This window comes from Cetorhinus maximus, chromosome 7 (genome assembly GCF_964194155.1).
Source record: "Cetorhinus maximus chromosome 7, sCetMax3.hap1.1, whole genome shotgun sequence".
NCBI classification, from domain to species: Eukaryota; Metazoa; Chordata; class Chondrichthyes; order Lamniformes; family Cetorhinidae; genus Cetorhinus; species Cetorhinus maximus.
In genome coordinates, this window is record NC_135885.1 from 67272142 (window position 1) to 67296174 (window position 24033).

At 42.3% G+C, this 24033-nt stretch overlaps 1 protein-coding gene across 1 annotated transcript in view; it reads left to right on the forward strand.

Annotated features, from left to right (window-relative positions):
* LOC144682859 (ubiquitin carboxyl-terminal hydrolase 35-like) overlaps positions 1–24033 on the forward strand; it is a 102541-nt gene that overhangs the window by 57222 nt on the left and 21286 nt on the right. Inside the window, exons 9-10 of the mRNA XM_078545670.1 lie at positions 8429–8522; positions 16137–16243. Coding sequence (XP_078401796.1) covers positions 8429–8522; positions 16137–16243 — 201 coding nt within the window. The remainder of the gene's footprint in view (positions 1–8428; positions 8523–16136; positions 16244–24033) is intronic.

Genomic DNA, 24033 nt, shown 5'->3' on the forward strand with positions numbered 1-24033 from the left:
GTTTTAAGACTAGGATGGTGTGAATTTCTTGGTGGGAGAGGTTAAAGGAGGGTGATGAAATCAGGAGAGAGGGCAAGGTGAGTTGAGATGGAAATTGAAAACACAGGATGAGATGTCATTCAGCGTATTGGATAAAGGAGAAGAGGCAGGAGGATATCTTTGGGTGGGGCTTGGATGACTATAAGAATTAAGGTTTTAAAAGAAAGGGGAGAGCAGTGGGCCAAGGGGAGGAGTTTGAAGAATGTGAAGGTGCCGGGGGAGAGATCAAGGTGTGATTTTGGTGATCAATGGTTATAGCACAGAAGGAAGCCATTTGGCTCGTCGTGTCTGTACTGGCTCTCTGCAGGAACAGTTTACCACTTACCTGCCTTTTTCCCCTGGCCCTGCATTTTTTCCCTCTTCAGATAATGATTCAACTCTCTTGGGCTTTGCGCTTTAGATCCTAATCAAATGCTATTTAAAATTAAAGTGCATCCTCATGTCGCTGTTGATTTTTTTGCCAATCAGCTTGAATCAATGTCCTCTGATTCTCATCCATCAAATCGCCTCTCGATCTTCCCTCTTCCAAGGAGGACGGTCCCAGTTTTTTTTCCAATCTCGCCACATAACTGAAGTTCCTCATCCCTAGAACCGTTCTTGTGAATCTTTTCTGCACCCTCTCTCATGCCTTCATATCCTTCCTAAAGTGTGCTGTGCAGAACTGGATCTAATGCTCCAGTTGAGGCTGAACCAGTGCTTTATACAAGTTTATCATAACTTCCAATTTCTTGCCCCTAACCATCTTCTCTTTACCATGGATGTCCAACAAAGCAGTCCACTTGATTGGCACCCGTTCACAAACATTCACTTTCTCCACCACCAATGCACAGTGGCAACAGTGTGTACCATCTACAAGATGCACTTCAAGAATTCACCAAGGCTCCTTAGACAGCACCTTCCAAAGCACTGCGATCGCTACCATCTCGAAGGGCAAGGGCAGCAGACACATGGGAACACCGCGACCTGCGGGTTCCCCTGCAAGCCACTCACCCATCCTGACTTGGAAATGTATATCACTAATCCTTTACTATCACTGGGTCAAAATCCTGGAACTCCCCCCACCTACCCCCAACCGAACCTAACAGCACTATGGGTGTACCTATGCCATATGGACTGCAGTGGTTCAAGAAGGCAGCTCACTACCACCTTCTCAAGGGCAATTAGGGATGGGCAATAAATGCTGGTTTAGCCAGTGACGCCCACATCCCATGAATGAAGTTATTTTTAAAAATCCTTCCTTGAAAGGAGGCTCAACCAGTTTCCAACAACCACCATCACTCTCCACTTGGCTGAACTTGTTCTCTCATTGAACAATTTCTCCTAGGTAAAAGGTGTTTCTATGGAACATAGGGGCAGGAGTAGGCCAATGTTCCTAAGTCCTTTCAGCCCTTCAAGCCTGCTGTGCCATTTGTTAAGCTCATGGCTGATCTGATGTGGTCTTAATTCTACTTTTCTGAATTGCCCCCATAAACCCTTGACTCCCTTGGCTATCAAAAATCTACCTAACACAGCCTTGAATATATTCAATGACCCAACCTCCACAGCTTTCTGGGGAAGAGAATTCCACAGACTAATGACCCTCTGAGAAAAAAAATTCACCTCATCTCTGTTTTAAAAGGGAGAACTGTGCCCCCCAGTTCTCGTCTCCCCCACAAGTGGAAACATCTTCCCAGTATCAGCCCTATCAAATTCCCCCAGGATCATGTATGTTTCAGTAGGATCACCTCTCATCCTTCTGAACTCCAGTGGGTATTGGGCCATCATGCTCAACCTTTCATAGGATAAGCCCTTCATCCCAGAAATGTGTTGGGTGAATCTTCTCTGAACTGCTAACGCAAATGGGTACCTTCAAGAATCCTAGCTATGTCTGCCTTTTTGTAGTCTGTCGAACATTTCTTGTTTCCACCTGATGAAAAGTCACAGACCTGAAATGTTAACTCATTCGCTCTTCAGATTCTGCCTAACCTGCTGTTTATTTCTAGCACGGTCTGTTTTTATCATAATTTCCTTGCTTTTGTACTCTAGGCACCTATTTATAAAGCACAGGATCCCATGATTTATTAGCTGTGCTCTCAACCTTCAATGATTTGTGTACGTATACCCCAAGATCCCTCTGTTCCTGCACCCCTTTTAGAATTGTACCCATTATTTTAAATTGCCTCTCCCTGTTCTTCCTATGGAATTGAATCACATCAGACTTTTCTGCGTTAAATTTTATCTGCACCTTGCCTGCCCATTCCACCAACCTGTTTGTCTTTTTGAAGTTTAACACCATCCTCCTCGCAGTTCACAACATTTGCAAGTTTTGTGCCATCTGCAAATTTTGAAATTGTGTCCTGTACACTAAGTTCTAGGCTATTAATATATATTAGGAAGAGCAAGGGTCCTAACACTGACACCTGGGGAACTCCACTATAAACCCTCCAGTCCAAAAACCAACTGTTTACTACTGTTTCCAGTCATTCAGCCAATTTTGTATCCATGTTGCCATGTTCCTTTTATTCCATGAGTTCTAACTTTGCTCACAAGTCTGTTGTGTGGCACTTTATCAAATGCCTTTGTAAGTCCAGGCACACCACATAAACTACACTACCCTTGTCCATCCTCTTCATTACTGCATCATAAATTCCAGCAAGCTAGCTAATCACAATTTGCCCTTAACATATCCATGCTGGCTTTCTGTAATTAACCTGTATTTGCCCGATTTGATTCTTAATTCTGTCCTGAATTATTGTTTCTAATAGCTTCCCCACCACTGAAATTACAAATGGCCTGTAGTTGCTGGGCTTATTCTTGTACCCTTTTTTGAACAAGGATGTAACATTTGCAGTTCTCCAATCCTTTGGTACCACCTCTGTATCTAAGGAAGATTGGAAGATTATGGGCAATGTCTCAGCCATTTCCACCCTTACTTCTGTCAGTATCGTTGGATGCAGCTCATTCAGTCCTGGTGATTCGCCAGCCTATCTGATACCTCTATCAATTTGTAACCCATCAAGTGTCTCGACTACTTCCTGTTTCAACATACCTTGGGCAGCATCTTCCTTGGTAAAGATAAATGCAAAGTAATCATTTAGCACTTTAGCCATGCCTCTGCCTTCATGCATAAATCCCATTTTAGGTCCCTAATTGGCCCCAATGCTTTTTACTACCCTTTTATTATGTATATGCCTATAGAAAATCTTTTGATTCCCTTTTATTTTAGCTGGCAGCCTCCTCTTCTACTTACTCTTTGCTTCTCTTATTTGTTTTTTCACCTCCCTGCTGTAGATGTCGGTGTATAAATTGACATTTGAAGCCTCCAAAATTCATCCCAAAAGTGAGGGTTGGCTTATATGCCAAGTATTAAATTGAGCTGCAGGTGTGTGGAGTTGCCATTTTTAAATGTGAACAAAACATAACAACATTAATTCATATAAATTAATGTGGCATACTTTACTGAAATTAATTGTACAAAGGTGCCTTTAGTGCCAATGAGAGCATTTTAGAATAATCAAATTCATCGTCTTTGGAGCCTGATGCAAAGAGTTAATCAAATTCATTCTGAGTCACTTCAGCTATGGCATGATTGTGAGGATCCCGGATATGGCGCCATTGGTTTCAGAATCATCCCTCCACAGCAATTCATCTTCCTCTCCACCCATTGAATTGGATATTCCATATTTTTGTATGATTTGGTGACAGTGTGCACACTAAACATCCAACAATCGATGACAAAACCACACAAAACCTCAAGTGGGGGAGTGTGCATATTTCCAGTCTTATTTTTTTCTCAATCAACCCTCCACCTATTCCACCACTCAGACTGAATATAATCCTTGAATGGCTTGTTGAGACACATAAAGGCCGAATTATGGTTATCAGAACCCTGGCATAACTGCAACATGGGTGTTATTTTTTAACAGGCACTTCTTGACCTCATCAGTTATATCAGATCTGAACATGTTCCACTAATAAGCTGCATTCTTTACGTAGGTCATTGGGGCACCTATTCCACACATTATCGATCCATAATTTCACTCCATCCCCCATCAATCCAACTGTTGTAACAGACAAGCACTAAAACTCCTGCAGGGAGTTTGATTTTTGGCATAGTTTTACATTTGAAAGCTACCATAGGCTTTGATCTTGTTCCATTGGCCATGTAGGTTAGCATCACTGTGAATGTTGTCTTCTCAAGCCCTGTGAATTTCACCAGAACTGTTTTTGAACCTTTCCATTCCACACTTTGGCTGCTGGGCATATCGAAATTCATGGACATTTCATCCATGCCAATGAGGCATAATGGGCACTTGTGTTTTTGCCGCTGTCTGATAATGAAGTGCTAGAAACTGGGTAATTTTGGCATCAAGATCTTTTGGTAGTCTCTGAGCAATCTTGGTGTTCTGACATTTTCTGGTCTTTGACGTTTCCGTTCCAATAAAGTGGTTACACCAACCAGTTGTTGCTCTGCTCTGAAATCTTTGCTGGATTCAGCGTTTGATTTGGCCCACTTAAGTGTGTATATACACATTTCATGTCTGGTGATGATGAAATATTCTGACAATTTTTAAGACCCATTCTGATGTGTGCTTCTCAAGATCAGGGTAGTGCCTGGTCCCTGTTCTCGTGGCATCATTTGGTCTTGGGCAGCCTCTTCAGGGCAGGTTCCTTCCTGTTCCATCCCACCACCACTTTTTCATTAACCCCAAATTTCCTCACTGCAGCGCAGTTATTTGACGAGTTGGCAAATGTTACAAATTTTGGCTTGAAACCAGCTTCATACTTTTTTGTTGGAAGACTAATTTTCTCTTTGTCGTTCACCAAGCAGAGTCAGCCCTGTCTGGGTGTGTCTTAAATTTTCATGTGTTTTCTTTGCAACACAGTCCAAATCACCTGTTCCCTTGTGCCCAGTTACAAGGTAAGTAAAATGTGCATTTGTGGGACAACAAATTGAGGCTGACTGCTAATGCAAGTATAGCATGTCGTGGTTGAAAAGGGGGATTGACTTATATGGCTGGTAAATGCAAAAACATTCATTTTTGCGGCCAGAAAAATGGGACCGTCTTATGCCAGGTCAACTTGTATGCCGTGATCTATACGTTGAGCACAATCCTCAATTGTATTATCCACCTGATGTCTGTCACATGCACCCTTTTTCTGCTTTATCTTGCATTCTATCTCTTGCATCATCCAAGAGCACTGGATTTGTTTACCATCTTTTTAAAGGCAGACCATTATTTACTTGGAGTTTGCCAATTTTTGACTCATCATTTTCTGGGCCAGATTTGTTCTCACCCCATTGAAGTTAGCCCTCTCCCTATTAATTATCCCTGCTCTGGATTGTTCTTTGTCTTTTTTTATAACCCTCCTAACTCTTTTGATGCAATGATCAATGTCCCTGTAGTGACAGTTGATCCACTTGTCCCAGCTGATTGCCAAGAGCCAGGTCCAGCAATGCCTCTTTCCTAGAAACATACGGATGTAGTTAATTTTCCTGAACTCACTCTATCATCTTTCTCCCCCCCACCCCACCCTCTTTGCACTTTACACTTTAACTAAAGGTAATTAAAGTTATTCATTGTACTATATAATTCTTGTACTCTGTGTAATTTCCTTGTAAATTTGTTCCTCTACATTTTTTCCACTAGTTGGTAGCCTATAGACTACACCGAGCTACACCTCTGTCGCTTCTTAGATTTAACCAAATAGGTTCTGTGTTGACCCCTCTCTCCAGCACTGCAATCTTCTCCTTAATCACTGCAGTGTTCTTCTTAATCAATATTGCTACCCTTCCTCCTAGATTTCCTGAACACATTGTACCCAAGAATATTTAACACCCAGTGTTGCCCTTCTTTGAGCTGGGTCTCCATTATTGTAACAACAACATATTCCCACATGGCTATCAACACTTGCAACTCACCAACCTTATTTACCACATTCTGCGGATTCACATACATACACAGTAACCCTAACTTAAATTTTATTACATTCCCTCTTACTCTAACCTCACCTAACACCTTTCCATTTCCTACTCTAGTGCTATCTGTCTCTCCCAATTCTCTGTACCTTGGTGTTCCTCTCTAATATTACCCACTGGTTTCCATGCCACGTTAGTTAAAGCTCTCCCCAATAGCACTAGCAAATCTCCCTGCAAGGAAATTTGCTCCCTGCTTTGTTCAGGTGCAACCCACTCTCCTCCCACCTCTTCCAGAACTGGTCTGAATGTCCGAGGAATCCAAAGCCCTCTCTCCTGCACCAACCCTTCAGCTATGGGTTTATTTTCTCTATCCTCTATATTTACTTGCACATGGTACTGAGAGCAATCCAGTGATTACTACCTTTTGAGGTCCTACTTGCTAGTTTCCTTCCTAATTCTTTAAACCCTGACTGCAAGACCACATCCCTCTTTCTACCTAAGTCATTGCTACCAATGTGGACCACAGCTGGATGTTCACTGCGCATCCCCCTTCCCCTCCTGTAGTGCTCTGCAGCTGCTAAGTGACATTCCTGACATTGGCAGGCACCAAGGAGACAACCTATCATAAGAACCATACTGTAAATGTGCCAGTTTCACAGGAAAGGTGGTAGAAAGCATCTACTACAGGTGGGGAAGCTTCACTTATGACCAAAGAACACATGACCCAAGTATCTGTCAGTGTAATAACCCACAATAACACTAGGTGACAAGGACTTTGTTCATGACAACAGCCTGTGATGAAGAGTGGGAATTGTTCACTTGCTGGTAGCCCAAGCAGATAGTGGTTGTTGGGACAAGCAGGGTGAGAAGGTAAGGTGAGATACACATCTCAGTAAAGAGGTAGCAACAGATGGCATTACAAGCATTTTGGACAATGTGGTGAGGCACAGAAGGTAGCTATGGGATTATTGAAGTGGGATTCAAGCTTGGAACAGCAGTTGGAGAGCAGAAAGCAGAGGAGTAATTGATTGGAGTAGGGATTTAGGGGGGTGCAGAGTAACTGCAGGGAGCAAAGAAGGATGTCTTGATTAAAAGGAGAGAAAAATCTAGAGAGGAAGAGAAAAAGGGAGCTGAAGGTAATGGACTCGGGTTTGGAGCGGCAGCCAAAATGTATGGATAACCGAACACCGTGTTCAGTTTATGTAGACACTGGTGGTGTGTTACAGATTACCCTGAGTCTGATTGCTGTGGCAACATGCACTTTACATGCGTGTTGTCGTTTTGAGCTATGGATGGTGATGGTAGGGCCTCCAACCTTTTTTTCATCACATGGATTACCAGGAATCTCTCCAGCTCTTACTGTCTGCCATTGGTGTGTATGAAAGGATTTGGACGTTGATAATCAACCTATCTGGCCATTCCATGAAGGCTATCAAGCCCTGTGGTGGGACTTGAACCCAGAACTTCTGACTCAGTGGCAGGATCGCCACCCACTGTGTCCCAAGACCTCCACAGAGATTTTTAAATGAAAATGGGTGCCCTACTAAGGCATTGTGTAAAGAAAATTGAGATTTTTTAGAAAGATATGATTATTGTACTATGTAAATTCAAGTCTTTAAATAGCTATAGAAGACTTAAAAGTGTCACTTGTGAAAGAGAAAATTTCGGCAACCATTTCCTAAATGCATATTTTTGAGAAACCAGAAAACAGATTGTATAATGTTAACATTTCACATTGTTAACTGTTGCCTATTCTCCTGACTAATTTTTGCGGTTTAGGTGCTACCATGTCAGATGCCATTTTGCAATTGAAAAGATCAATTTCAGGCTCTTGTCTAACCAGCCCACGTAAGCCTAAGAACCCATACTGCATGTTGGTGCAGCACAGGGTTTTTTTTTAATTAAATCTATTACTTTGCCCCAGGTGCAACAATTCTTGACAATAATATAGCTGTATCCTGCAATATTGCGATGTTTCCCTTGCTCTATTTTGTATAGGGCTGTCCACTCATCAACTTTCTTGTAAATTGTCTAAAACTTGCCAGTTCTTAAAAAATGTTTTGTCAACAAAAACATAATCAAATCAGTTAATAAAAGAAGCACCATTATTGATGCTGCAGAAATGACTTAAATAGATAAATACACCAAGAAAACAGCAAAGAAATAAATGCTGAAAAAATAGGTAAATGTTCAAAGAATGTCTGGATTGTTATCCAGCTTGCCAGATCTAGAAAATAATTCGGCCCAGGCTAACTAATAATTAAACTTTTGAGTTCTAGAGATGTCATTTTGCTTTACTTGTTTCTGAGACTCTGTTTTACGTTAATTTTCATTCTATTTTTAATTTCCATTTTAATTTCTATTGAAAAATATAGAGTCACTAAATAAGACAGTTTAGGAACTCTGCTGTTCTGGCTCATACACCAATATCTTGTCCCATCAGCATGCTCATATTGACCTTTTAAACAAAGTTTTTGTGCCCCTTTCTAGCTTCAGGCATGCTGTAATGCTACTGAAGGAGAGTGATTCACAATCATTAATGATGAAACTTCAATGGCTGTTTGCTTTTCTGGAGCATAGTCAGGTATGGAATTTACTTTTCATAAACTTAAAGCCTCCTGTTCTTTAAGTTCAACACTGTATAGTTTATGTAGTATCCTGATCAAAAAGGCACTGTGTGCTACATAGCGCATTCAGAATGTTATGAACTCTAATAGGAACTGGGATTCATAGTTCGTACTGTTTAACAACAATGTTTTAAGTTGTGCAGAGAGGGAGCACACTTTGATTTTATTGAGAACAAAATATACCTCAGGATGAAGCTGAGGAATGGGAAAAGAAATGGACATACGATTGGTAATGTTCTTCTTTGGTTGAGATGCATTAGAATACGCTCTCAAATTGTGACATCATAATGATATTTTATGCCTTACAATCAATAGCTAACACTGCCATTGGGCATTTAGATTTACATTCCATCTAGTATATAGCCTAACCTTTTCTTCCACCAAATACTTAGACACTTATGCTGGGTGAAAATGGGACTGCTGAAACTGAAGCAGTATTAGTTAGAGGTACATAAAAGAATGAAATGTATTGAAAATATACATTCAGGAAATGACTGCAAAATAAGTCATGATATCAGAGGTTCAAAGCAGTGAAAAGTAAATGTGAATTGATGTCGTGAGGCTCTTCATGCAACATTGTAAGAATGGTCTTTTATGTACGTTAAGAAAATCCTGGAATAGTTTAAGGATCAGTTGGGTGCTGTGAGAAAATTCTTCCTCATTTTTGTTTATTTGAGGGAATTTTGTGGGACAGATTTTTTTCAGTTTATGAAATGGTATTGTACAAGTTTCACAAAGGAATTGTTCAAATTTTAAGCATTATTGTAGGGACCACCTAATCTCGGCTGTCTTGGATTTGCCCTCGAGGGATACGTAGTGGAATTATGTACAAATTGTTGGCACTTGACCCTCTGCCTGTATATTTTTCTTTTTCGTTGTACATTGTTTAGGGAGTTGCTAACTGCATACGTTATTCGGAGGGTGATTCAATGAAAATTAGCCAGGGAGTTTAAATTGTTCCCTCCATCGCAACCAGATTCTGACTTTAAAAAGGCTAATTTCTCAACATCATGCAGCTTTTTTGTGTTCCTCTCTTACTAGAAGGACACATATAAGCATGTGAATCAAAATCAAGTATTGTATTTTACCAGTTGACCTCATGTTGTATTGCATTTGGGTATCCAGGAACGACGGCACTTTTCAGATCAAGCAAAGATACAGGGTTAACTGGGAAGAAAGGAAGGAACGGAGGAGTGAAAATGAGGCAAAGGAGGTTTGCCTTAGTGGGCTGGGTACTTTAGTCCCAGGTTTTTATGATTTTGAGTGTTGTGATATTGGGGGTGAGCAACAAATCATGAACTGTATTAGTGGTTGCAAGTTTCCCAGACTCTATATCAGCCTGGGTTGGGGGATGGACATGTTTGCTTATTAACTGTTTTCACCTTGAACAGGCAGGTGGGTTGCTAGCTGTGGCATTCTTTGGAAGAGGGAAAAGGGGAAAACCTCGTACCATTTTTTTTCACCTGAAGAAAGTTGTTCCATCTGAATTGCAGCTAATCTGTCTTCAGCACTTTGCTGTTCTTTCTCTGGCTCCTGGACCATTTCCATTTGCGTTTTCCAAGGGTAGTGATTATTATTTATTAATTTTGCTCTTAGGTTCGTTTCTTTGATGTCTTCATATTCTTCGTGTTTTTTGTGATTTTGTATAAAGTTGGGAGTGCCAACTTGCTGTTGTTGGGATTTCCTTGCTTATTCTGGTTTGAATGCTATCTTTAATTAACACTTTCTTCATAGTCATAGAAGTTTTTTTTATCCATTAATTGTACTATGTGGTTTGCCATTTTTTCTTGGGTGGCTCTGTCACTGTCACATGACATGCTCTTGGTGCCACCTATAGGAGTAATACTGGGACTGATGCATCACGAAGTGTTTTTAATATGCAATAGATTTTGGTACATCTTGGGTATGTTCTTCATACTTTGAAAACTATTTACTAATAGTACTCTTAATATTCTAAAACTTGATGACCAAGATGAATTTGTATGGGGAACTGAACAAATGAAGTAACAAAAAAATCTTTTGGACAAAACATGATTACAGATAATAGCTCTGCAAGTGTGCTGCAGTAAATACTAAACGAAGGCCATTATAGATGGTTTGCTAGCTTGCTCTCCATGCTCCCTCAGCAGTTATGCCACCGGGGCGTTGCCACGTATATACAAGATGTATCTCCATAAAGCTGGAAGGAAAACGGAAGCAGAGCAAGACTAGTAAAAACCTAGGTGCAAGTTGTCTATAGGAATGGCAGAAAGTCTGCAGAAGAGAAGCAAATAAACATTGTAAGAAATGAAGCTTGGGTTATAATGTGATTATTGGACACAGTGTCTGGTTATATGGTTTTATAGTGAATAATAGATATATTCAAAGGGTTAAAGATGACCTGGCATTTTGAGTGTGAAGATCTAAATCTCCTGATAAGATTATTGTAATTGTTTATAAACGACCATTATTTTATTTATTGTAGAAGGCAAAGCATTAATTGGGATATAATCGCTGCTGTTATTGAGACAATAGGCAATTGATTCAACTTTCTGATTTGCATAATTTCCTAGATCTGCTTCCTAATCTAAAATGACTGCTGATCAAAATGTTTCTTCCTCATGTGTTCACCATATATTTGGATAGGCCCTAATTGGGATCACCATAGAAACCGTGTTGCTTAAGGAGCTTTGACTCTTGTGACCTTTCCTCTTTCATGTAGTGTCTTTAGGCATAAAGCACTCCCCGGTTTTGCTTTCATTGATGGGTGTATTTCGTTGTTACTCTCCTACAACAGAGATTATTTTTTCCCATTTTCTTCTGTTTCCTTGAACTTTCGGGTTTTTCTGTTCACCAGTGAAACTCCAATACCAAAATCTTCCGTGTTTTTATTTGTACCAAGTGGTATTCTAACAAAATCAAATGTCTACATATATACCCATCGCCAATATTCAGAGCATTTGTTTTGCAAGATCTTTCCAGCTGTTGATGGTTATCAATTGTGCATTTTTGCCTTCTCAAGCGTAACTTCAAGGAACATGAATCTTTTATGAGCAGTGCAAGATAAGAGGACTGGACACCTTTATCTGACATGACTTGCGTTTCAGAAATAACCCATTGAGAAAAAAATAAGAAAGGAACATTTATGATTTCAGTTTATGGCCCCACTTAAGTTGATTGCATTTTAAATGTACATATGATACTATTTTGGCTGTAGCTATCTTTTTTCTTTAAATCCTGACTCAATTATGAATCTGGTGGAATACTGCATACCTCCTGGTTCCATGTTTTGCATCCTTTGTTTCACACCACAGGATTGATTTTGAGAGACTCAGATCTTTTTCTAAACCCATGAGCACGTTCACTGACTATTAACATGTGTTGCCCCTTGCCTAAATCCTCCTTGTATTTTCCTTATGGAGATGAATAATGACATTTATTCCAGGAACAAACTGAGTCAAATATGGGGTGCATAGATAGTCAGTTGCTAAATCAGTAAAGGGAATGGCTGCAAAGTGCCTCAGTTGAAATTTATTGACCACCATTATTTCTGCTTTCTCTTTTAAAAGTCAGCTTACTGCTCACAATGTTGTACACATTGAAAATACCAGATATTGCTGTTGGGGCAGTAACAGGATTTGATCCTCAGGATATGCTGTTTTATAGCCTGTAACTATTAGAAATCGCATTATAAAGGGAAATGCACTCTGAGTAACTGGTTGTTTTAAGTGTGAATGCCATCTTTGGTTATTGCCAAGAAAGAACAGTTATGAGGACATTTTTGATCTGTTAATGTAGTTTTAAAAATATCCTCCTGACATTTAGGTCCAATATTATGAGGGTGGCTTCTGGGTGCTAGACAAAATCGGGAAGTCATATGAGTGGATTGGAATCTGCAATTCTCAACTCAATTATATAGATTAATTTTGCGTCCCCAGTCTGTATAGTAGGTGTGATGCACACCTGCTTTGTGTGACTGCAGCTGTGAATAAAGAGAGTGCATAAATGGAAATTAGAGGTGTTTAGGATGGATGACGAACATAAAGCATATAGATTCAATGTCCCATTGCTGGGTGCAGTCAGGAGCAGGAAGGACATACTTTTCTCCAGCAATTGTAATAAGAAACATGCTTTCACCAAGAAGGTGTGGCTGGAGGTAGCTGAAGAGGAAAGCAGCAGATGCTTTGTGTCAGGTCTTGGATGCAAGTTAGGAAGTAGTTAAATGGCCTAAGCTAGTCAAGAAAAGTGACTATATTTACTGATTGCGTTAAATCCTGTGCTTTAAGATCTCTGCCTCCTGGCTGGTCCTCACTCTATCTTGCTAAATGTGCTTCTTCATAACATTTCTCAGGCCTTAAACTAATTTCAGCACCATCTAACTTTTAATTTCTATGCACTTCATAGCCACCCCATTTGTCTTGAACTTTGATAGTCTTAAGGTTGAAAAATGCTATATCCATGCAAGCACGCTCTGACATATATTTGCCAGAGGGAACTGAGATACCAGCTGCAATAAAGTGAGCTTGTATTCAGATGGGACAATGGCAAGTTTAAATACCCACCTGAATCATCCTGTCGACTGTCTAGATGGCACAAGTTAGGAGTGTGATGGATTACTGTCTACTTGCCTAGATGAGTGTGGCCCTAATGAACTCAAGAAGCTCAACACCATCCAGGACAAAGCAGCCCACTTGATTGTCACCCCATCCACCACTTTAAACATTTACTTCCTTTACCACAGTGGCAGCAGTCTGTACAATCTACAAGATGCACCGCAGCAACTTGCCAAGACTCCTTCAACCTCTATCATTTAGAAGGACAAGGGCAACAGATGGTTGGGAGCCCCTCACACCTAATTTGGAACTATATCACCATTCCTTCACTATCACTAGGTCAGTCCCGAACAGCTACAACGCATGAACTACAGCAGTTCAAGAGGTGGCTCATCATCATCATCTTCTGAGGTCAATTAGGTATGGGCAACAAATGCTGGCCTTGGCAGCCCCACACTCATCACGTGAAAGAAGAATTAAAAAAAAACCTGTGCATCCCGCTTGTTTCCCTGGCCAGCTTCTTGAGCCCTGCACCATACAAATGAAATTCTGAGCCAAGTTGAACATAAACACAATTTGCAAACTCCTCATTAACATCCCTTAACATTGTTCATTATGCCAATAAGCACCTACCTTCCTGCAATTATTAAATCCCTGACTCCAAGTAGGTTTTTCTCTGGTGTCCAAATGTGTCTCTGTTAAACCCAGAAATGGGCGCATTAGAGCTGTTCCCACTCTTTAATAAAAACCCAAACTTCAACCCCCAACTACTCTGAACTCAGTTGTTGTTGGGAGTTAAAATTCCTCCTTTAGATTTTCATGAACCTTTTGTGCCAATTATGCTTGTAGCACCATTACTGCCATGAACGGGTTTTACAAAAGTAATCACCCTATCTGTTTTATTGATTATAGTAAGGCATTTGATAAGGTGAAACATGAAGTACTGATGTGCATGTTAAGAGCCTCTTGACCTTGATGGCAATGATCTTAGAGTGATCACAAAATCGCTTAGATCATTCTCAACTTTTATGGCTGCTGTTCGTTCCCAATAAAGATTTGTTAAGAGGGGTCAGGCAGGGGTGTGTATTCTTCTCAGATTTATTCAGTTTGTATAATGAAATGGTATCTGTTCTAAGGACATCTGCTAACGTACCATAAAGCTGCACAGCAGTGAGCACACTTTCTCTTCATTTTTGTCTATCACTTATTAATCCTTAGATACAAAGCTAACATGTTTCCTGTTGCAATGGGGAAAGGGAGTAGAGGAAGCCATCTTGAGATCAGGTTACAGGCTTCCCTATAAACCCAGGAATATCACAAACAGTAGTTGCAGTTTGGTCACGTATGCGTTTAGGGAGATGTAGAGAGCAGGGGATAGAACTGGCCAGGCTTGCACCTTAAGCAGAGAAAATGTTGACTCTTGTCCACCATGCAAATCACAGGTGGGAACCAATGCTTAGATTGAAGACAGAGTTCTGAGGTTTTGAAGGAGGCTGGAAGATTTGCCTAGCTTAGAGCCAGAGGAAGAAGTCTACATTGTAACCCACACAATAAAGAGTGAGTTCTGAGATTAGGGGTTACCTAGTTTGGAAAGTAATTGGGAAACAGTGCATTGGAAGCTGGGAGCAACTTGTGAACTGCTTGCGATAAGAACCCCAATTCTGTGAAGAGTGGGATGAAAGTTCAAATTTCTCTTTAAAGGTTACCGATCTCTATGGGGATTGTAACATTATTGAGACTCCAGTTCACGACTTTATCATATCCAGTGTTCAGTTTCCTAGATTTTTTTCTGATGGCTTCCTTGGTTCCATCCTCCACAAACTGCAACTTCTTTAGGGTACAAGGGACCATTTTCAGATCTCTCCAGGTCTGTGCCTCTCCTTGCCTTTATGATTTTCCTCATTTGTTTTCCCAAGGACTGACTCCTCCTCCAAACAACTCATTGCTCCTTGTATCTCATGTCTGATGATCCTTTTCTTTAGGGTGCTTTGCGAAACATGAAAATTCAGCAGCAGGCCAGTAAAAATCAGTATTAATCTTTCCTACTGGCTGTGGAATGCAAGTTCTCAGACTTATGACCTCTGCAATCATAGATTGGATTTGTTTCAGATAAAAGCCCACTGCTTCCCAGAATCACTCTTTAACAACATGCTTCTTAAGATAGAACTGGCTGCTCTTTGACAAGCTGGGGAATTCCTGCCTTTTGTGTTGAATATCTTCTACATCCAGAATTCATTTGGTTCAAAGGTTCTAAATTTAAAGGGGAAAATTTACCTAATGATGTCAGTGTCACCTATATACTTGGCAATTGAGAAATGATTTAAAATTGTTATCATTTTTAAGCAATGCCTTGCTAAATGCATGTTACAATTTGACTGAATGTTGGCCACCGCTAAAGTCAAATCGTGTTGCACCTGATCTGTAGTTCCTCACATGAAACCATATTGAAAGAGCATAAGAGATCTATAAAAAGTAATCATATGGCATAATTAAACCTTATAGTTTAGGTTGATCTATCGTGGAAGTTTTGGCCTTGGTTTTGTTGAAACCCAATGCAAGTTTTTTTCTATCAAATGGTGAATATTCTACCTCTTCACCACCCCATGCTTTTGTGATCCACATATATGTGGTTTGTAGGTGAAGAGGAAGAAAATTTGATTTCCTGTTCTTAGTATGGTCTTCCTTATTCTGTAACCATAGTTTATTCTCCACAGATCTAGTTCTTACTCTTTTACCTCTTTCTCCCATATTCTTTCTCCAATTTCTAATAATTTCTTTATTTAATTTTTAATTGTTTGATGTATAGTTATTTTTCACCTTGTAGGATTATTTGCATCAGGACAGTTATTGCAGACCTTAACATGGAACAGCTCTTAAAACTTCTCTCCTTTCTATCAGATGCACCCTTATCCAAGTGGAGTCTAAACTTCAAGAAAGATGGAAGGCTATCCGAAGCAGCTCATATAACTTTTGAATTCTGTGGCTTTCTTGAGGAGTGATAATTTTTGAATTTCTAACTTTTCTATTTTACATTTGTAGAGACCAGCCATCTCCCCCAGTAGCTTTTTGAAAGCTTCATCGCCTCCGTGGTTTAACCCAGGAGCCCAACAGGACTGTTCAGAATACTTAAAATATCTGTTGGACAGGTTAGTTGGAGAGTTGCAATGTAATTTTAATTGGGGGTTTCTATTATTTAATTTTTCACCTGGCATATATCTGATTTATACTCGTTGATCCACGATAACCATTTGGTCATTGACTTATCTGTTGTGGCGCAGAGGAGCTTGACTCCTCTGCTCGTAATGCAAGCTCCTCTGTAGTTCGCACTGCTGATTCCAATCCCAGTTTTCAGCTTGATACTTTATTATTCAGTTAAATTGTTAACTAAAATACATATATTAAAAAAACTCCTTGCACCTCATTCATTCACTCTGTCATTCATCCAGCACCTGTAATTTCTTATTCAAAGTTTCCCATCTGCAATCCTAGCTTTGAGCTTCTTTCTAGGCCTCTTTAAATATATAATCTGTAGGTATTGCAATGGCCCCCAAAATGTCGATACTAGTCATGACAGGTCCAGAACCAAGGCCTCAACATCCTAAGGCAAACCTTACCACTCTGGTTAGGAATGTGTACAAGACCATAGTATGGCCCTAACCCTGTTCCTCTCAGTTCTCTCAGATGCATCTTTGACCTTCTCCCTTCCCCCACCATTGCCCTATTCTTGTATTCTGGGTTGTTGTGTTATGCACCTTAGAGATAAGCAAACTTCAAAATAAGTTTTATTTTAAAATAATTGTACCTTTTTTATAGCTTTTTCAAAGTAATTTTATATAATTTGCATTTTTTAGCTTTACTCCAGTACTCCTCTCCCATTTCCTCTTTTAAAGCAGTACAGATCCTTCCCCCATTCACAGCCCAAGTCCACCTGCACACCTCCTTGCTGTTGTTCACTTTGGCCTGACTGCCAATTTGGCCCTTATCTGGAAAAAATGGCTGAATCAATACAGTTGTTTGGAAAGCCCCATGGCATTTTATAATCAGTCAGTCCTTGCTCAAATTCTTTGTAGCATCTTGCTTTACAATGGATCTCAGCTGTTGCCATTGAGCTTTCATGTACATTGTGCCATTCTAACTTTGAAATCATTATCTCTATGGCTTTTACTGCTGTCCAGATCTAATAGCCCCAGTCTGCCACCATCCACTTTACCTCAAATTTCTATTTTTTTTCATTTGTTTCTTACTCACGGGTCTGTTCATGTGCCATTCTTTTGGCCCGTCAAAATTGCTAAGAAAAATATTTGCTCTCATCTATCTTTGTTCCTCCTCCCTGCCACCATCACGACCTGCTCCCTTTCTCTTCCCCCTTATTCTCCTTCTATTCCCTCTCCTCCTACAGTTCATGTAAGCCACCTTCACCCAAGGAATATAGTTCATCTTCACTCCTTACCTGTAAAGCTGTGAGAGATTGACTAACATTTTGAATTAATCATATAAACTAGCTTCATCTTGATTATACCACAGGATCTAGATAAGGTCGTGCCCTGTTAACTTAAAATAGGTTCAGAGCCCACTATAAAGACAAACTGGAACTGATATTGCTTCTACCACCACAAACACAAACCTGCAGTGTACTACTGGCCTGTGTGGCAGAAAACATGTCTGATGTTACCTGGTGTGGGGGGGTGCACGTGTGCTTGTGTGTGTGTGTGTGTGTGTGTGTTTGTGGGGGGGGGGGCCTGGGCGTGCGAGTGTGTGTGGTGGGGGTGTGTGTGTGGGCGCGTGAGAGTGTGTGTGGTGGTGGGGTGTGTGTGTGGGTGCGTATGTGTGGTGAGGGAGTGTATGTGGGCTTGTGTGTGGGGGGATTTGATGTGGGGCATCTGTGGGTGGGGGTGCCTGGGTGTGGGGGGGGTGTGTGTGTGTGTGTGTGTGTGTGTGTGTGGTGGTGGTGGGGGTCCGTGCACGCATGCGTGGTGGTGGTGGCTACAGGTGTGTGGGTGGTGGGGGCCGCTGGGGTGTGTGTTAGTTAATGTGGGTAGGTTAGTGAGATGGTGAGAGGAAAAAATGAAATTCTGAGATAAGTAATGTAAGAGGTGCAGTGAGCTAGTACAGTTAAAAATTCAAGCAGACAGTTGTAAATGAAGCACATCAGTGTCATCAAGTTTCAGATTTCTTGTGTGATGAGCGAAGCGAGTTGGGTGTTTATTTGTTATTAAAATAGGGAGCTCCTGTTCTTGACTGAGAACTAGCTAAAGAAATAAATCAGTTTTGCTTATCGACCATAGAAAGGACCATCAAAGCATTATCATCGTATTTGACCTGATTGAAAGAGTCCATTCTAAGCAGGTTTACCACCTAGCTTGGATAACTTGGATTGAATGAGACCAGATATGGTTGTCCTTTCATCTTGTCACAGGTTTTGATCAGGGAGTTAAATGTCCTGCTAGAGAAGCCAGTGTTGGGTGCAGGAATATGTGGAGTTGAGGTGCACAAACTGTTGATAGATAGAGTTTATTGAATAATTACTGCACAGAAAAACCCTGGGTTTCCCTTGTACATTCTCCTCACAAAAAGAAAAGACTGGTGCTCATCCAGGGATCCTTGCATCTTGGATGTTTTCATTTGGATGGAAATATTCAAAGATGTTACTTTTATGCCGATAATCTGAGCGGTTTGTCTTGGTGACTGGGTGGTATTTGCCAACTTGAAAGTATAGGTAATCCCAAATACCCTTTGATTCAACAGTGACACAATAAACCACCAGTAGTTTTCTGATGTTAACTAACTGGTCCTTCGAGAAATGTCTTTTGATGGTTGGCTTCTCTGAAAGAGGAAGAAATTTTTACCTGGACAGCTAATTGCACTGAGCATCTTCAGCGGAGTCTGAAAGAAGCAATTCAGACCAGGGTCTCAAATTTCCATCGCCAATAGACAGGAAATACAACTTCAACTTCTAAAGAATCTATTCTTGAAAGTAGTTTGATTCCAAAGAAGAAAAGACAATTTAACAGTTTGAGTATAATCCTTCGGGAATAAATCAAGCATTTTAGTCAAGTTCAGTGAAATATTCCAATCACAGAATGTTAATGGATTGAATTGCCTGCAGTTGCTTAATAGACAATGGGAAGACCTTAAAAGAACAAAAGACTGTGAAGACAGTGAAGATGTTGAAAAGACATGGGAAAAATCTACACAAAGAAAGCTGAAGCATTTGGGGGGAATAAAACATAGGGAAGATTCCAGAAGCAAGAAGGCTAAAATGAAAACCTGAAATTGTTGGATATGCGCAGTAAGAAAAGAGTGGGGGCCAGCGGGGAAACAGAGCCAACAACGGCAGTGCAACTCGCCCTACCACACCCCAAAGGCCACCAGAAATATTTTGTGATAAAAAGCCCGCACAAAATGTCAGATCTGTTCTGGAAAACTAGGACCGGAATTTTCCATGTCTGCAGGTGTCAGGCATGATCGGTGGAGTGAGTAGACAATATGGAGCGATCAGTTTTACGATGGTGTGAAACTGGTTTGCTGTTGTCTGCTCAGCCCGCTGATGGCGGCCTGGGTTTCCTGCTGTCGGACGTTAGGAACCTCATTGTAATACATCAGCATATAATTATCAGGCCTGCCTGCTGGAATTGTCGTCCATCCACGTCGGCGGGATAGCATGCCGATGTGTTTCACAACACGTAAAAAGTGTGCACTTGACGGCCTGCACTTTGAGGGGAACTTGGAGGTGAGTACACAGTCCTCACAGCCAGGGTCACCTGTTGAACTTCAAGCTTGAGGGGCATTGCGGGGTTTTGGTTAAGGGCAGCCCAGCTGTTGAGGTGACTTGTGGCGGCGGGGTGTTGGGGGGCAGCCCCGCTGTTGAGGTTACCTTTTGGGGGTGGGGGGAGGGGCATGGGCAGCCCAGGCATTGAATGTAGCGCACAAGCATTTGGGGTTCAAGGGGTTAGGGTGGGCGAGGAAAGTGGCCACGCATTAGGGAAACGTGTATAAGGTGACATTTCCTCTGAAACTGAGACAGTTCAAGTGCAGCCACATTGATTTGATTGGAGTCAGGCTTCTAGCTTATCCGCCGATGCAAGCAATGCAGAGGCATCAAAGTGCCACCAAGTGCTCCAAAGATTTTCACAGCCCCCCCCCCTCCCCCTCCCCTGCACAGACTGCAAAGTCATGAGCAGAACAGTTGGACGACTGCACACATTGTACAATCTCCTCGCTAAAGCTGGCCATGGAGCAGTCACTGCTGGAGGGGCTCACAATCCCTTGCAACGTTCGCATCCCGGTTTGGACCAGTCTCCTCCATGGTTCAAGCTAACAGTGCAGCCTTGCAGTGCACGTGAGAATGTCTGCACCTGAGCCAAAAGCACAGCAGTCCAATGGGCAAAGCTGCCACCAATCGGTCGGGTGGAGTGGGGGTGGAGGTGGTGGGGTCACAGATCCTTGGAGTCTTCCAGGGCCCACAGAAGCTGCAGGGATGGCTCTTTGGGGACCAAGGCTACCCGTAGAGGCCGTCGTCGATGACACCCATGCGGTAGCCTCAGACTGCAACAGAACAATGGTATAATGAGGCTCATGCTGCAACTCGCAACTTGGTAGAGCAGACCATTGGGATGCTGAAGATGAGGTTTCAGTACCTGGACCGGTCTGGTGGAGCCCTGCGATACAGTCCACAGAGGGTGTCATGCATTGTCGTCGTCTGCTGCGCCCTTTATAATCTGGCGCTCCAACGGGGAGATGAGCTGGCTGAGGAGGAGATGGAGGAGCTGCACATCTCTGATGAGGACGCCGCCAATAGGGATCAGTGTGAGGAAGTCCTCAGAGGTGCCGATGGTGGGGATGAGGCCCTCTCACTGGCTAGATGAGGCAGGCGCACTCAGGAAACCCTCATAGCTGCTAGATTTGTGGAGGATGATGATGACAACATGCAGTGAGGTGACACTATAGTTCCTCGCATCTGTGAATGTCTGACTCCAGTCTGGCTTATGGCAGTACAAATACCCACTGTGATAATGCTTCTGTCATGGAGACGCAGTGGAGGCCCTAATAGTCACTCGGCTGCAGGAGGATGATGATGACATGCAGTTGAGGACACTTCATAAATCTTCACATAGCCTCTGAGAATGAGAATGCCAGCCCCTCCTTTAAAAAATGCTGAGAACACACCAAGAGAATGAGAACGTTCTGTGATGCCTGTCCACTACATTCTGGCAGCAATGATGAGCAGCCTGCAGCAAGGTGCAGGCTTCAGTAATGTTTCAAGAGCGTGTGAGGCCGGACCATTACTTTGGTCTGAAGGCTGCACAGAGACACACCTGCCTTTATCTTGTCACTCAGATGTGAAGCCTTTCTGCACACACATACTGCTCATCAGAAGAAGGAGCCGTAGGCAGGGAGACATTCTTGGAAGTTTATTAACAATAGTGAACAGTACGTACAAGTGAATAACACCTGTGCCCAGGCTGTGTAACTAATTCTCTGTAACTTTCCTAACCCTGTCGCTACGTATTGGTGTTCCCCGGGCATCCACAGCGGAGGTAGAGGTAGCCTGCTGACTGCGACGCCCTGTCTGTGATGACTTTGGTGGGCATCCTCTGGAGGGCCGAGACTTGGAGGGCCCCAGCCTGCTTTCAGGGTCCTGCTGTGTGGCAGTGGCACCCTCCACGGCCAGTGGAGCTGGAGTTGCTGTGGTCACAAAAAGAGGGGAGTCGGATGGGCCGGACGTTGAGTCACCTGGGTGGATAGGCCTGGAGTTTGCATCTGCTGATCCCCCTCCCTATGGGTTCCCGGGGGGCCCCAGGCTGACTCCTTGTGGAGCAGGTGTAGCTGGAGTGAGATCGATCTGCCCAGCACCCCCCTCATGTACGCGCTGTTGGAGGCCAACTATGGCATCAATGATGGAGTTCAGTCCGCGTAGCAGTGCAGGAGCGATGTCCTGGACCAAGGTCTCCGTGGCAGCCGCCATTCTGCCAGTGTTGACCTTGGTGCGTTGGCATGCCAGTGCTATCACCTCAGACTGAAGGCAAAAGGACTCCACCATTGCGCCTTGCAATTTGAAGAGTGTAGCGGATTGATGTTCCAGAGCCTGTCTTTGCAGGTCCAGCAACTGTGACATGACCCAGTGCAGAGGCTCGTCTTCTGACTCTGACTCAGCAAAGTTCTGGCCTCCAGCAGTCCTCCGAGTGCTAGAAACCTGGGAAGTCGCTGCCTCCACCTGCTGTGGATTGGACGGTGCAATGTGCTCAGCAGATTGTGACTCCGGGACTATTCTAAAGCTAGGTCCCACCGAGGTGTGTGTCTCTGTGCTGGTGGAGGGTGTGGGTGAGCGCTGTGACGGGACTTCAGGGAGGGTGCTTCCAGATTCCTCTCCAGAGGTTTCTTTGGGGTTTGATTAGAGGCCCTGGGCCATGGACTCCGTCGGCTGTTTGGCAGATGTACATGTGGAAGCAAGGAGAGATAATTAGTGCATGGCAGTGGCCTGTGAAACAGGACACATCACTCACAGCACGGTTGTCTGATGGATGTTTCATTGCTGGACCTTCACTTGGTAGAGCACCGCCAACCTCAGTCAGCACAGGACCGGACCGGTCCAGATCCTCACCGGTCAGTTAGATGGCTCTGTTTTCAAAGTCCGTGAGAACCTTGATTTCGGGCATTCTGCCACCGGTCTGCGACCTCTCCCCCTTATGTGCCAGCTTGTCCTGCATGAATAGAGATGGAGAAAGTGTAAGCAGGATGCCTGGCACGCCAGATGATAAGCATGCCTGGCCTGTGTGGGTGGTGAGTGGTCCTATGGACAGGATCAGGGGAATTAATAATGGAAAATAAGTAGATAGCAGATGAATTGAACAGGTATTTTGCTGTCAGTTCAAGGGACATAACTATTCTCTCTCTCTCACTCGCTTTCCCTGAATCTAGGGAATTTTGGAAAATTAAAACCAATGCATCAACTACCTCACTAGCCACTTCTTTTAAAGCCCTAGGGTGATGGCCAGCAGGACCCGGGGACTTGTCAGCCCACAGCTCAAAATTTACTCAGCACCACTTCCCTGGAGACTCTAATTTTCCCGAGTTCCTCCCTGCCTTCAATTTTCTGATTTACAACTATTTCTGGGATGTTACTTATATCCTCTGTAGTGAAGACAGATACAAAATACCTGTTCAATTCATCTGCTATCTCCTTATTTTCCATTATTAATTCCCCAGACTTACTTTCTATAGGACCAACATTCACTTTGTTAACTCCTTTCTTTTTAAAATATCTATAGAAACTCTTACTATCTGACTTTATATTTTAGCTAGCTTTCTCTCCTACTCTAATTTTTCCCTCATTAATCTTTTAATTATTCTTTGTTTTTTATATACTCTGTCCAATTTTCTGACCTGCCATCCTCCTTGTGCAATTGTATGTTTTTTCTTTAAGTTTGATACTATCTTTAATTTTTTTTGTTAACCACAAATAGTTGGTCCTCCTCCTGGAATTCTTCTTTCTAGTTGGAATGTACTTGTTCTGTGTGTTCTGAAATAATCTCTTTAAATGCCTGTCACTGCATCTCTATTGACCTATCCCTAATTTGTCAGTTCATTTTCACACCCTCACAATTGCCCTCATTTAAGTTTAAAATAATAGTCTTGGACCCACTCTTCTCTCCCTCAAGTTGAATGTAAAACTCAATCATGTTATGATCGCAGCCATTTAGGGGTGCCTTCACTATGAGGTAATTAATTGATCTTGTTGCACAATACCAGATCTAGCATAGTCTGCTCTCTGGTTGGCTCTAGAGTGTGCTGTTCTAATAAACTATCCCGAAAACATTCTATGAACCCCCCATCTAGGCTATCTTTGCCCATCTGATTTTTCCAGTCTATATGTAAATTAAAATCTCCCATGCTTATTACCATATCTTTCTGACAAGCTCCCACTATTTCTTCCCTT